The sequence below is a fragment of the Brachionichthys hirsutus genome, chromosome 5 (assembly GCF_040956055.1).
Source record: "Brachionichthys hirsutus isolate HB-005 chromosome 5, CSIRO-AGI_Bhir_v1, whole genome shotgun sequence".
Taxonomy (NCBI): domain Eukaryota; kingdom Metazoa; phylum Chordata; class Actinopteri; order Lophiiformes; family Brachionichthyidae; genus Brachionichthys; species Brachionichthys hirsutus.
In genome coordinates this window covers 11168461-11182444 of record NC_090901.1, presented here as the reverse complement: position 1 = coordinate 11182444, position 13984 = coordinate 11168461, and the positions used below count along the sequence as shown (strand labels likewise).

At 46.5% G+C, this 13984-nt stretch overlaps 1 protein-coding gene across 2 annotated transcripts in view; it reads left to right on the top strand.

The window, feature by feature from the left end:
- plxnb2b (plexin b2b) overlaps positions 1–6116 on the top strand; it is a 30833-nt gene extending 24717 nt beyond the window's left edge. For both annotated transcript variants that reach the window (XM_068739615.1, XM_068739614.1), the window contains exons 26-35: positions 969–1125; positions 1761–1861; positions 2940–3024; positions 3214–3365; positions 3489–3649; positions 4758–4905; positions 4994–5058; positions 5143–5218; positions 5523–5597; positions 6012–6116. In XM_068739615.1, coding sequence (XP_068595716.1) covers positions 969–1125; positions 1761–1861; positions 2940–3024; positions 3214–3365; positions 3489–3649; positions 4758–4905; positions 4994–5058; positions 5143–5218; positions 5523–5597; positions 6012–6116 — 1125 coding nt within the window. The remainder of the gene's footprint in view (positions 1–968; positions 1126–1760; positions 1862–2939; positions 3025–3213; positions 3366–3488; positions 3650–4757; positions 4906–4993; positions 5059–5142; positions 5219–5522; positions 5598–6011) is intronic.
- The last annotated feature ends 7868 nt before the right edge of the window (positions 6117–13984 follow it).

Sequence of the window (13984 nt, the reverse complement as noted above, 5' to 3'; positions counted from 1 at the left end):
TTCGCCTGAACACAGTCGGGCTTCTGGGGGCCACCAGCACATTTAGAACCCCCCCCCCCCCCCCTTCATTTCGTTATTTCTGACAGTAAGGGAGGTGAAGGGGGTTCAGAGTTTGCTCCCGGTGAGCCTCAGCCATTAGCTGGTCAAGGTGAGAGGAGTCCATTTAAAGTGTGTGTGCTCACTGAAACCCGGTTGCCATGACAACAGCATCCAGACCGAGCGTATGTATTTGCAGGGGTGGCTGGCTCCGGCCGTGGTTGGATACGACTGTACATTTCTCTTGCCACACGGGCTTAAAGGAGGACTTCCCATTAAAAACATGGCGGCAGTCGGCACCTCCTCAGCCTCATGCCGATGGGAAGTCACGTGAAGTTCGTCAGTCCACAAAACATTTCAGTGAATTAGCGTTCCAACAACTGAAGCGCATGGAGACGAGGTTTAAAAACACATTTCAAATGGCTCCATACAGAGAAATTAAGTCGCCACGAGGTTTCAAACTTATGTGAAAAAGATATTTTCTTTATTTTTAAGATGAATTCTTTCGTGTGGCCTCTAAGATAAAATCGTTAGCGTTTGACTTATTCTGATACCAATTATATTTCTGCTCTTCGGATCTGTTTGTTCACAAGTCCTGCCACGGTACCGTCCAAACTGGAAGGAGGAAACTGAAACTTAGTTTCAGACCAAAAGACATTTATTGATGTACAAATAAACAGAAATAAAATAAATGTAAAATCTTTTCATTGCAGAATTGATTCTTGGGGAGTCATAAAGAGAAATGGAACTGGCCAACAGACTTCTCTTTGACCCATATTAGCTTTGTTGCGTTCCTAAATCTAATTTTCTGCAAGTCATCTGTCATCACATGCTTAGCTTGCACATGCTAATGCTTGTAGCTCAGATGCTGCAGCACAGGTTTCAGCAGACGGAATGTTCCTTTAATGCGAGCTGTTTTTCTGGTTCCTCAGACGCTGCAGGTTCTGGTCCAGGATGAGGGTCCAGACGTGACGTCCGTCAAGGTGCTGAACTGCGACACCATCTCTCAGGTGAAGGAGAAGATCATCGAGCAGGTGTACCGGAACCTGCCGTACTCCCAGCGGCCGAAGGTCGACAGCGTCACGCTGGGTGAGCCGACAAAGGTCGCCTGAGGAAGAGGAGCACAATGTGCAGGTTCCCAGTGATGAAGTCGAGCTATTCCTGCCCTCACTGAAAAAGCATTTCAAGTCAAATGAAGGAATGATTAGTTCTTTTCTTTTATTTAATTTAATAGATTATTTTCAAATGATTTTGTCATTTATTCTGCTTGGAATTAAAAGATGTCGGCTTCAGGCGTGTACAGAAAGCCCTCATCATCTTCATCCCTGGATCCTCGCTGCTGTCAGGCACCTCGGGAAGGAACTTGAAAGGCAGAAGCTCTAAAGGCGTTTTCCAGCGTCGGATCATTTTTATTCCCACACATGCCGTCCGTCTCATTCCCTTATACATTTTAGATAAGCTCAGATCCGACTCCTTTGACTGGAATCAGGAAGATAACCCACTTGTCATTCGGCGGAGCTTGTTAATGCCGCAGCTCAGCTCTGCTGAGGTGTCGGATGTTTTAGAAATTGAAAATGTTAGATTACAAAGTTCGGAATTAGATTTGCCGGGCAGTGGCGGGATGAGCCCGATAACCTCTGGGGGGGATAATTCACGCTGGCTGGAATCAAAGCGGTTCACCTCTGATCGACTCCTCTTCTCCTTTCCTCCTGCTTTGAACCCAGAGTGGCGTCCCGGATCAACTGGGCAGATTCTGTCAGATCTGGACTTGACTTCTCAGAAGGAGGGCAGGTGGAAGCGCTTCAACACTCTGGCACACTACAATGTGAGTAGGGGGGAGTGAATCCGCTGCATGTGAGCAGGCGGTTCCACAAAGTGTTTGCTGCAGATGTCGTTACGTCTTTGATTCATACTTTTATGCAATGATCGAAAGAAAAAGTCCCTTATTAACTCCCTTATTGGTTTTCATGCTGATAGTAACATGCTAACGTCTTGCTCTAAATCCTTTTCTTTTGATTTGTTGATTTAAATATGAGACGACAGCCAGAAAAAAACTGGAGATTTAGTATGCTCAATAAAAACTGCATCGTAAAAGGTGCATTAAAACACCAATAAAAGCTGCATTTAAATGCAAACATATGAGTTAAGTGTCGAGTGATCTCGTTCACACGTTTTAATCTGTTTTAACCGGACTAGACTGGGTCTGGATCTTTATGATTTTATCCGAATATCTTGGGTTTGAAGCTTCACAAAGTTGTTCCTCATTTCCAAGCAGCTCATGCTCCTCGCCTTGATTTGTTGCTGTCGCCTCTCAATGGCGGCAGAAAGCCACTAAATCTTCTTGGCACTGCATTGATTTTCTGAAAATGAAGGTCGCTCGCCACTATCCCCTTCTTGTCCTCCTTTTTGGCCACTTAAATCCCGCTCTTCCAAAGGTGCCCCTTTCCTCCGCTGCCCTGCTGCTGTCGTCGGAGGACGGCCTTGATAGATTGATCGGCGGAGTCAGAGAAGCGCTAATCACAGTGTTTGTGGCGTCACTAAAAGTTTGATGTCGGCGAAAGTACCCCAGTAAAGAGCTGAAACTGACTCGGGAGTCACTCGCATCCGTTGTCAGTTAGATATTTCATTTTAATTCCATCTCAGATTCTGGTGGTAATCTGATCAACATCTGGATCCAGACTGTTTTTAGTTAGATTTTAATAGATTCTAACATCTGCAGTGAAATTTCCTACTGTGGGATAGCAAATAATAACGATCCAGACTGACCTGAGATCAGATTGAAGCTGAAACTGACTCAGGAGTCAGATTTATCATCTCGAGTTCCTGATCGGAGCTTCCTCCGTCGTGTCTAATGCATTGCATTGTCTTTGTTGGTGTTTTCTAACCAAATGTTGTTTGTCCAGGTACGAGATAACGCCACATTAGTCCTGTCCAGAGTTCCTCACTCTCAGCAGACCTACGACCAGAACCAGGAGAACCACGAGGAACGTACGTGTCTCTACAGACAAACACACACAGATGCGTTTGTTTATTTGTTTGTTTTCCGCAGGGCTTTGGGGCAACATCCCAGCTCTGATTCAACATGCTAATCCGTGCCGAATGTTGTGTTCTGAAGAATCTTTTATTAGATTGGCCCGATGTGAAGGTCAGACGTCTTCCTCTCTCCTCCACCCACAGGAAACGCTCTGCTGGAGGATGAGAAGGTGTTCCACCTGGTGAGGCCGGCGGATGAGCTGGACGAAATCAAGTCCAAACGAGGCAGCATAAAGGACAAGTCGATGACCAAAGCAATCACAGAGATCTATCTCACACGTCTCCTTTCCGTCAAGGTACCCAAGCACTTATTGTAATCTGACTCCTGCTCAGCGGTTTAACTTTACTTTGCTTCTCAGGGGCGCTTTGATTGGTCTTTGATTGATTAAGAATAACGGTAGACGCGTCTCGCCTTCCAGGGAACGCTGCAGCAGTTTGTGGACGACTTCTTCCGAAGTGTGTTGTGTTCCGGGGCGGTGGTGCCGCCCGCCGTCAAATATTTCTTTGACTTCCTGGATGAGCAGGCGCAGAAACACAGTAACGTGGACGAGGAGACAATCCACATCTGGAAGACTAACAGGTAGGCATAGCGAACAGCTGCATGGAGTGGTGGGAGGAGTCATCAGGAAGGCCGTTAGCATTTCTTTTAGCGATTGTGTCAAAGTGGGCGGGGCTTAAGACATGAAGGTGCTTTGCTAGCTCAGGTCCGTCCAGCCTTCGTAGTCGTCGTCGTCCTCAGAGAGGAACCCTCCAAGAATCAGAACTTACTTATCCGAGAAGCAGCTGAATATAAATGCACGCTGCAGCTCACTTAATCCACGTCCGGGATCGCTCCGCTCCCATGTGACATTTAAGTGCATAAATTAGAGTCACGCCAGCGAAGGCTGGAGCGCCCCAGATATTGTATTGCATGTCGATGCCGGTGATTGACACGAGGCCGGCAAGAGGGCGTTGACACGAGGACACGAGACGAGCGATTTAATTATACTTCCTACACTCTGCACTCACCCGCTCTGTTTACCAAATCGACTGAGGGCCATGTATTAAATATGAATGTGTGCACGAGGCACAACAAACAAACATGGTAATTACGTCCCAAGTCAATTTAAAGCTGTGATTACGGCTACATTGCTATTTTTATGCCGCTATTGTGTTCGCACTTCGGCGTTCCCCGGAGATGTCGCCTAACCAGGGTGAATTTTACACCGACTGCATTTCGTGTCTCAGATGAGGTTTTTTTTGGGAAACAGTTGTGTGTGTGTGTTTTTCTTTTGGCTTCCTGAGCCGACACGGGGTTGGAGAGAAGTGTTCAGAGAGCAGGCGCTCCCGTTCAGAAGGGAAATTAAGGAGGGAGCTCAAGGATTAAATTATATTCAATGCCTTGGGCAGGTAAAACTCTCTTTTTACAAAGAGATGGCGGCGACGGCCCAACAAAGACGCTTCTCTACGATGTCTGTGTTTCCGGCCAAACGAAGTTTTAGTACCACGCTGGCGCTGATCGCCCCTCCTGCTTGTCGGCAGGGAGATCCGAGGCCTGCAGGCGCCAGTTTGGCTTTGTTCTTAGCTTAAAGTCAACCGTGACCTGCTACTAGCTGCTGGAAACCAAATATTGACAGACACAAGCCAAGTCCCCAGGAGCCCCGGGATCTCAAATAGATGACAATCGACCCTTTCCCCCCCCCCTGCAGTCTCCCTCTTCGCTTCTGGGTGAACATCCTGAAGAATCCTCACTTCATCTTCGACGTGCACGTGTCCGAGGTGGTGGACGCCTCGCTGTCGGTCATTGCCCAGACCTTCATGGACGCCTGCACCAAGAGCGAGCACAAACTCAGCCGGGTGAGCAGACGGAGGTGTGGAAAACGACGGAGGAGAGGAAAGGTCAAGGTCGCCGTTTTCACTGTCCCCCCCCCGCTCTCATCCGCAGGACTCTCCAAGTAACAAACTACTCTATGCAAAGGAGATCTCCACTTATAAGAAGATGGTGGACGAGTGAGTCTAGTAATCTATTACTGTAATCTATTACATCCCGTTAAGGCTTGTTGCTGAGGAAAATGTCGTCGTCTCTGTGTTTAGTTACTATAAAGGCATCAGGCAGATGGTTCCCGTCAGCGACCAAGACATGAACACTCACCTGGCCGAGGTGTCACGGGTGAGAAACGCAGCCGTCACCTTAAAGGGTCCTCGTGGTTACCATGGTAACTGCCAGTTGGGTGAAACAAGTTGGGTGAAATTGCAAAACGCTTGCCCTGAGCAGTTCTGTCGCCCAGAGAAGCAACAGAAAGCCCACTGGCGTCTTTAGTTTCACTGAAGACGTCAAAGACGACCTGAAGTCTGTCCGGGTTGAACCAATGAGAGCCGGCGAGCCGAACTTTAGTCAGGTTAACAGCATTCTCCTGTTTGACAGCGCTGATGCGTGCTTCCTGTGTAACCTTATATGGTCGTCTGCTCCTCAGTCTCACACAGACAAGCTGAACACCCAGGTGGCGCTCCATCGGCTCTACCAGTACGCCCGCAAGTACTCCGACGGGGTAAGAGGCCTCCCTCCTCTCAGGCTCCTCTCCTGAATGCACCGCTGCCCTCCATATTATTATTATTTTTTTTCCTCTCCATTCGTGATATGCCAGAAGAGTGATTGTATGAAATTTTAATTGAAAGCCTTTCTGTGGGATGTGAATTGGAAAATTGCTGTGGGAATTGATTTTTAAAGCGTCCATTGTGCATCGCCACTTGAGGTCACCAAAAAGGGGATAAACAAAACCTAAGGACCAAGTAGGATAAACAAATGGGCCCGTCAGGCTCCCCTAAGTGGGGCCCGCAAACAATAACGGCTTTTATGACACAACTGTAGATAACACCTCCCTCCTCCCCCCACCCCGCCCGCTTCCTCCATCCCTCCTCCCCTCTCGCCTTTCCATTCTCTCACCTTCCTCCCGTCTTTTCAGATCATCGCCTCCCTGGATGAGGACCCAGCTGCCCAGAGCAAGCAGCTGACCCTGCGGCTCAAGCAGATCGCAGCCGCCCTGGAAAACAAAGTGACTGATCTCTAACCCACCGAGGGAAGGAGGGAGGGAGGGATGGAGGGATGAAGGGGAATGGTAGCATCCTGCCAGTGACTCCAGGGGCTTTTTTCTTCTGTTAGAGAAAGGCAAGAAGGGGGACGGCTGATCCCTGGGACGGTTTTCTGTCCCGCGGAGTAACGGGGACGAAAGATAGGAATGAAGGCGGGGGGGTGACCCTGTCATAGGTACGCCTTAAAGCTCACTTGCCAAACCTCGAAGGTCTGCGCTCTGCCATGCTTCACTGAATATAGCTCCCACAATGCAGTGCGGCAGACCTGACTCTGAGAATCAAGCCCCTCTTCAGCGCACTGGCACGGGGGATAATCAGATGTTCAATTTCTTTCTGTGTAGAAAAAGGTTTTAAGAATTGTATTATATATTTTTTTTATTGTGCAGTCTTTATGCGGAAAGCTTTATAAGGAGAAATTATCTTTTTAAATGGATCACAGTGTGTTGCGGATTGTTTTTATTAGCCTGTGTGTGTGTAGATTTCTGTGTGAAGAGTGTATGAGTGTGTGTGCGTGTGCGTGTGCGTGCGCGTGTGCGTGCGCACATAGGATGCCTATCATCAGGCGCGACGGCGAAGGGACGCCGAGCTTTTTGACAGAGACCAAAGGGTCAGCGTAAGGACGCTAGTTCACCGAGCATGGTGCAGGCTGGCGTGGTGTTGGTTTGGGTTCAAGGAGCAGTTCACCCAAGCAGGAACATTCAGGTATTCTCAAACACTTCTGGAGCTTCACAGTAAAACGGGTGCGGTTTTCACCAAATGGGGAGGGGGGCTGTTTCCGTGCAGCTCATGCGTCGTGACCTCCAGAAGATCCCAAACTGATTTTAAAAGATGCTATTTACAACCTATTGAACCTTAATATGTAATTTAGCTGCTAAGCTAACAGCATTACTGTATTGCACATGCTTTTTTTGGAGTTGGTGCCCGCATGTTAAAAAACAAACAAAATGTATCCCTGATCGCTTGTCAGCTTTGGAAAAAAAAAAGTTTTTTAATTCTTGCTTTAATAGTTTCTGGATTGGAGTTACCGGTAAACTTACTTTTCTACAACATGATTTTTTTGTTGTTGAAAGAAAACAAAGTTGAGTTTCAGTCCACAAATGTCTTCTGTGCTTCAAACAGTTAAACATCGTCTTGGACGTAAAACTTCAAACATGCACGTAAATCAAAGTCTCCAGAAGTCATTTTAAACGTCTCCTGAGCAGAATGCTACCAGGCAGCTTTTACTCTGAAGCTCCAGAAATGTGTCGAGGACTCAGAAAGTTGGCCTGACTTTCCATCGACATGTGGCCGAGAAGACGATTACTGAATTTTTTATTTCTGGCTAAACGGCTCCTTTAAAAAAAAATAGAAAATATTGGGACTCAGATTTTAGCTTCGAGCTGGATTTTGCCGTTTGTGCTTGTGGGACGTTGATAACAGCACAGTCTGTCTCCCTTTATTGTACAGTGCCACCATGACACATTCCACTCCAACTAAAGCACAGGAGGACATTCCAGTCGTTTATTTAAAGACGCTTCAGTTTCAGGACGTGTGTCCCGGATATTAGCCCTGCAATAAAACCACGAGCCACAAACTGCAGTCAGCTTGTAAATGTGTTTGCATTCAGTAGCGGTTCAGCAATATCTCCAAACGAGTTCATGCAGCGTCCGTGGTTGTGGCTCTGTCGTGCCATTTCATTTCTTTTTTTTTTGTGTGTTGAATCCCTTGTGATGTCCCAAACACTCATCGAGCATCCTGCCTGCGACGCTTTTAGCTGGTGTTAATTACCTGCCAGATGCAGATAAACGGCATATTCGAACTGGGGCTTGAGCCTTTTGTGTGACGTCAGCGAGGTCACTGCTACAGTGGCTGAGGCGTCGCCGGGATCGGGACGAGGGTTTGATATTTATTGGTGCATTAAGCGCTGCCGTCTCTGAAGTCAAGCTGGTGCCGCTGACGGATGATTTAATTGCGCGTCCTGTATCTGATTGCGGGAGGGGGGGGGGGGCGTGTCGCTGATGGAGCAGCCAGAGGAAGATTTGCTCAGCACCTGTCTGCCATCTCGGCGTGGCATCCCGGCCCACGCCGCTTGGCACCGCCCCACTGGTCTGTCCGTTTAATGGAATCAGCAGGAGGGGGCTTCTGATCTTAATTGCCGACTGCATCCATCGCTCTCCGTTTACCCCTCCCGGTCGATGCAAGAAGCTTCTTTCAGAGCCTTTCTTTAACCGAACACGTGCCTTACTGAACAGGATGATCGTATATCGTTTCCAAATTATTAAGCTCGGTGATCGCCATGACGACAGTGCTATCTATAGACACAGCAATGTATTTGGGCTTGCGATAGTATGTGCGCCGTCTAAAACGACAGATGCCCCGCTGCAGCCGTTTGCGTGCCAAACAGGCTGAAGACATTTCAGTGCGACTTCCTTTCTGGTTGCGTGTTTGCCGTGTGCGTTTCATTTTGCGTGTCTGTGGCGTGTTGCTTAGTAGGACAACGGTGGCTGAGACGAAAGGCGTAAATGTAAAACAATGGGACTTTGGCTTTCCCCAAGAGCAAAACCACCATTCCTGAATTAGTCTAAAATCAAAGGTTCCTTATGTGGAGTGAATATAGATCAAAGTTGTTCCACTGGTGTTTCTGTTTGTTTTTTTTCCTGCCCGAAGCTGTTCCACATTGTGTACGATAATTCTATACTCGACAAATGATCTTTCTTACTGCTGTGCAGTTATTTTAATTTTGTGTTTCCTACACCATATAAATCTTTGTAGAACATGTTGAAATACTGTATTCCAATTGTATAATCCTATGCATTGAGTCCTGGGACAACAAAAAAAGAGAAGAAAAAAAAAACTGTGCAGTTGTCGAGACTTTGTTCCATTTTGAAACTTGTGAATGTGCCGTGATGGTTAAAGAATCTGCATTTCAGTACAGACCCAGTAAAGGAACGTTTTCCTCCCCCATCCGAGGCAGCTCAGAAGTCTGGCCATCCTTGTACCTGATCTGGTTTCACCGGATGGACTTTAACAATGTTGTGTGTGTGTGTGTGTGTGTGTGTGTGTGTGTGGACGGAGCGGTTACCACAGGTTTCATCATGAACTTCTCCGTGAATAAACTCAGAGACCAACACGCCCTTCATATCTGCTGTGTTCCTTTACCTTTAACTGCATCGCTTCCCTTCAAGTGAACTCACCTCCCATGCATTTTGCATGAGTTGGCGTCGCCCCGGCGGGGGGGGGGGCGGGCATGGACTAAAACGTGCCTTGAGTAGGCAGTCTTGTTGCTGTAAAGCTGGGGAGGGAGTTACCCAACATTACATTTACAGTGGTATGCTAAAGTTTGGGCACCTCTTAAGAAAATCAACGCATCAGTTCGTCTTTGGAAGCAGCAACTTCATTTTAATACGTGTTATACTTTATGGAAGCAGCACTAACAGACGAGTCCCTGAGGTCGGGCTGATGGTACTTTGGCCCATTCCTCCACACAGAGCACCTCCAGCTCAGCAAGGTTTCTTTGAATGATGTTAAGGCCTGGGGGGCTGGGGTGGCCGTTCCAGAACATTGTATTTGTGCTTCTGCATGAATTCCTTGGTGGAATTTGAACAGTGCTTTAGATCACTGTCCTGCTGAAGAGCCCAACGCTTTAGTAGCTTCAACTTTGCGACTGATTGCTGAACATTCTTGTCCAGAATCTGCTGATATTGAGAGGAATTCCTGCGGCCCTCGACTTTAACAAGGTACATGTGCTAGCCACGCAGGCCCATCACATCAAGGACCCTCCACCGAATATCACAATAAATTCTTCTCATGGAATTCAGTGTTTTTTTCCGCCATGCATTCCTCCTCTTGTTGTGACCAAATAATTATACTTTAGTCTCATCTGACCGCAGTGTTTTCTTCCAAAATGCATCTGGCTTGTCCAGATGTTCTTTTGCATACCTCATGCGACACTCGGGGAAAGGATTTTTGCACTTCACCCTTCCGACGAGCTTTTTCTGGTGCAAAGTGCGCTGGATTGTCGAGCGATGAGCGATTACCCCATCGGCAGCCAGATGTTTGTGTAGTTCTCTGGAGGTGGTCTGTGGTCTGCGGTCTTGTCTGTTACCATCCTCACCATCCTTCGCCTGCGCCTTGCTGATATTTTCTTCGGCCTACCACACCTTTCCTTCACAAGGACTGTTTCTCTGGCCTTTCTGTGGAGACATCATTTTTTAGTATCCTTCTCCTAATTCATAATAATGAATTATCTTTGGTTTTAGCTCAGTGGACAGAGCTAATCAGAGCTCGTTAGAAACCTGTCAGCTAAAAATCCCCACAGGTCTTGAAATCAATGTGATTAAAAGGGTGCCCAAACTTCTGCACATCCTATTTTGTACATTACATTTTATTATGCTGAAACTATGTAATGCTGCTCTAAGAATTTCGGTCTGGAAAACACTTGCATGTCCACATCGCTGTAGGAATGAAATCTTGTTGCTGCGATCTTCTCTTAAAAAGTTGGGGCAAATCATCATGAAATCTCAGAGGGGTGCCCAAACATTTGCATACAACTGTATGTATATCTATACAACTCATTACAATAGCCATACGGCAGTGGTGGGCTCAGGTAGTTTGTAACCAGCTAACTCATTGAAGAATAACGACGACCAGATTGGACCCACAGGCAGGACAGACTGGTTGATTCATGGCCATGTCTTTCCCATTCTGACCTCTGACAGCATCTCCATAGCATCTGTGCTCCTGTGACGCAACACCCTGGATCACTGATGCTTTTCTCCCGTATGTCACATCAGCATCACCCCCCCCCCCCCCCCCCCAGAACCCAGACGAGACGCCGGGCCGGTGTCAGGAAAGCGGTTGATGATGTAAATGGCTGCAGAGCATATCTGTCAGCAGCAATGAAAGCTGAAAAATTGCTGTGAAAACATTAATTAAATGGCGACAGCTAAAGAATGATTCGTAACGCTTCACAAACCCAGAAGGAGGGATGCAAATCTAAGAGACAAGTCTGAGCAGGCCGCAGGTAGCGATGCAGCAACAACACGGGACGATTACACGGCATTTCTATTAAGAGAAGAACATCAAATCATTATGGAAGAACAGTTTAAACTGATCAATACAGAGAAAGCGTTTTCCAGACTGCAGCCTCTAATGGTCCAGCCCTTAATGACCAGTGTCTTTAGTTCCTTGTACAAACACTAGCTGCTAACCTGACGCAGAGCCAGACACATACAAAATGCAGCCAGTCCTGGAATATTCCTGGTTTACCTACTGCGGGTATCGTCTTCAAATCCCACCATAGATGCTCTATGGATTCCAGTCAGGTGACTGTGATAGTCTCTAGAATGATCCAGGACAAAGCCTTGGGTGGACATCTTGGGATTGTTGTCCTTTTGGAACGTCCAAGCTTCATCTTCCTCACAGATGGAGATGTTTTGTTCTTCTGATCCTTGGTGGAATCCATCTGACCCTCTCCAGGCTGCAGGTTTCCAGTGAATCAGGAAGCAAAGCAGCCCCAGAGCATCACGTAGCCCCCCCCCGCTACGGTTCACTGCGGGAGGAAAGGGCTCTCTTCAGCATCGGCTTCGATCTTCCTCCTCCTCCAGACATTCGTCTGATTGCGAGGGATGAAAAGGTCCAGTTTGGTTTCATGGCTGCACAGAACAGCACCCCAAAATCTTCTGTCTGATCTGGATGGTTCTGAGCTGTGGGAGCTTCTTTTTTATTTTGGATCAGCAGTGGTGAACGTCTGGGATCCCTGATGTCGATCTAGACCTGAACCGAATATATAGCGGGGAGTTGAATCAGTGAATACTGACGTTCAAACATGTTTGAAGTGTTCTTCTTTGCAGGAAACTAGGTTCCGACCTTCATGCTGCAGGTTTCCATGGAGTCTGGGAAGCTTCTCGCAGCAGCCGGCCGCTCTTCAGCTACAGATGTTTATCAGCAGGTTGCCTTTCACCGCCATGTTTCAAGGCTTCTAATGAGATTTGCCTTTGATTTCTGCTGCCCTTGGGGAAGAGGAGGAAGATGAGGAGAAGGAGATGAAATAAAAACAATGATGCTATTTCAAACAGTTGTTCTGATGAATAAATAAATATTCCAGTGCCTGCTGAACTCGTTGATCAACCGAGAGCAAATCCCGTCAGGCGGCTGGCTCAGCTGCAGTCTCTCAACAGCTGGCCTTGGAGCACTTGTCTGGTGAAAACGCATCTGACGAAGATGAGGTACAAGCTGCTAAAACAAAGCACTAAATATGAATCTGAACAGATGATGATAGTTTAGAGGACAGCCCATATATATATATATAGAATTGCTGCCCCTTATTATTAGAGATGTGTGCACACTAATGGATTTTTGTGGAAGTCCACCAATCATTTCTGGAACATCACAGCTAACAACATTGCGGTATTCTCCAAAACACTAAGATAATCGAGTTTTTTCAACTCCAAACAGTGATGAAATTGTATAATTTAAAATTAAGTTAACCTAAAAACAATAGTCACGCATGCATTAAAAACCCACTTAATGTCGTAATTGTTCTTTCTGGATCTTTGCCAACCGCAGAAGGGAATATAATCCACTTTATCTTGAAAAACTTTTCTCTTATTTGACTCAAACCTCCTGATTTAATGCTTCATCGGAGGAGCGGCTACCGATAAATCTGCACACATATGAACATACAGACTTGAAACTGTAGACCTGCCCCTCTGATTGAATGAATCAAAGAAGTGTGAAATTACACAAATTAGATTTCGACACTGCATAGATTGTTTCATTTCTCTCTGTGTCTGTATGGTGATTAATGACAAGGTGTTTTATTCAATCAACGGAAGGAGACAGATCGAATTCTGTGGGTAAATTAAAGAGCCACGTGGTTTACAGCTCATCGTGCGTTAGCCCTGTGATAACAACAGCATGTGATGCATTCAAAGTCATAGGATTATACTCATCACATAGTGATTTAGAGTTTTTCATCCGTGTGGAATACCTGACAGGATGCGTAAATTTATTTAATGTTTTTATAATGAATTTGCTCAACATTCATTAGAAAATTAATTTCTATTCGATTATTTTGTTATTGTTTCTATATTGAATTTAATACCAACACACATTTTCGTCTCAAACACTGTATTTATTTCCAATGAAGCATGTTAAAAATTGCGTAATTGGTTGATCCTTGGATTTCCATTGCTATTGAATGCAGCAGCATCGGTATCCGTCTCTGACCAATCAGCGTTTCCTTTGCCTCTCATCGAATCAGCACAGGCTGGGTTTTCCTATCTTCCAATCACATTCAAAGAGGGCGGTTCCTATTTTTTTTTTTTGTATCTCCGCGGCAGATGACAGGAGACGAGCGAAGCTATTAGCGTTCAAGCTGCCAAGAACCAGAACGCCGGTTATTTACTGTAAACAATATGGATCCAGTAGAAGCTACTGAACAGCAGCTACCTTCGGCCACTGTGTAGACGAGCCCACCCGCCGGGCTACGCTTGCATGGCGCGGAAGCTCACTGGGGGAAGCCAGTGTATCGAGAGTACTTGCTAATAACAAATGTTAGCATGCACGGAGAGGAGCTACTTGGGCTGTACGCGAGGTTGAAACAGACTGAAACAACAGGAAACACTCCACGATATGGTTCGTCTTCTTAAAATGACAGTTTTAGTTAGCAATTTAGCTAACTAAAATTCTGTCTTCATTTTGCTGCTTGCAGCGCTGACATAGCGACATGCTGGTTTAGCAGCTAACAGCTAGTCACCGTTAGCTGCCCATGGTTTTGTTTACATGCTGTCTAATTTGCTAAAACGAGCCACACTTTTCCAACGCATCCCGATTTGTTCCACGCATACAGCCTGAGGTTCCGGCC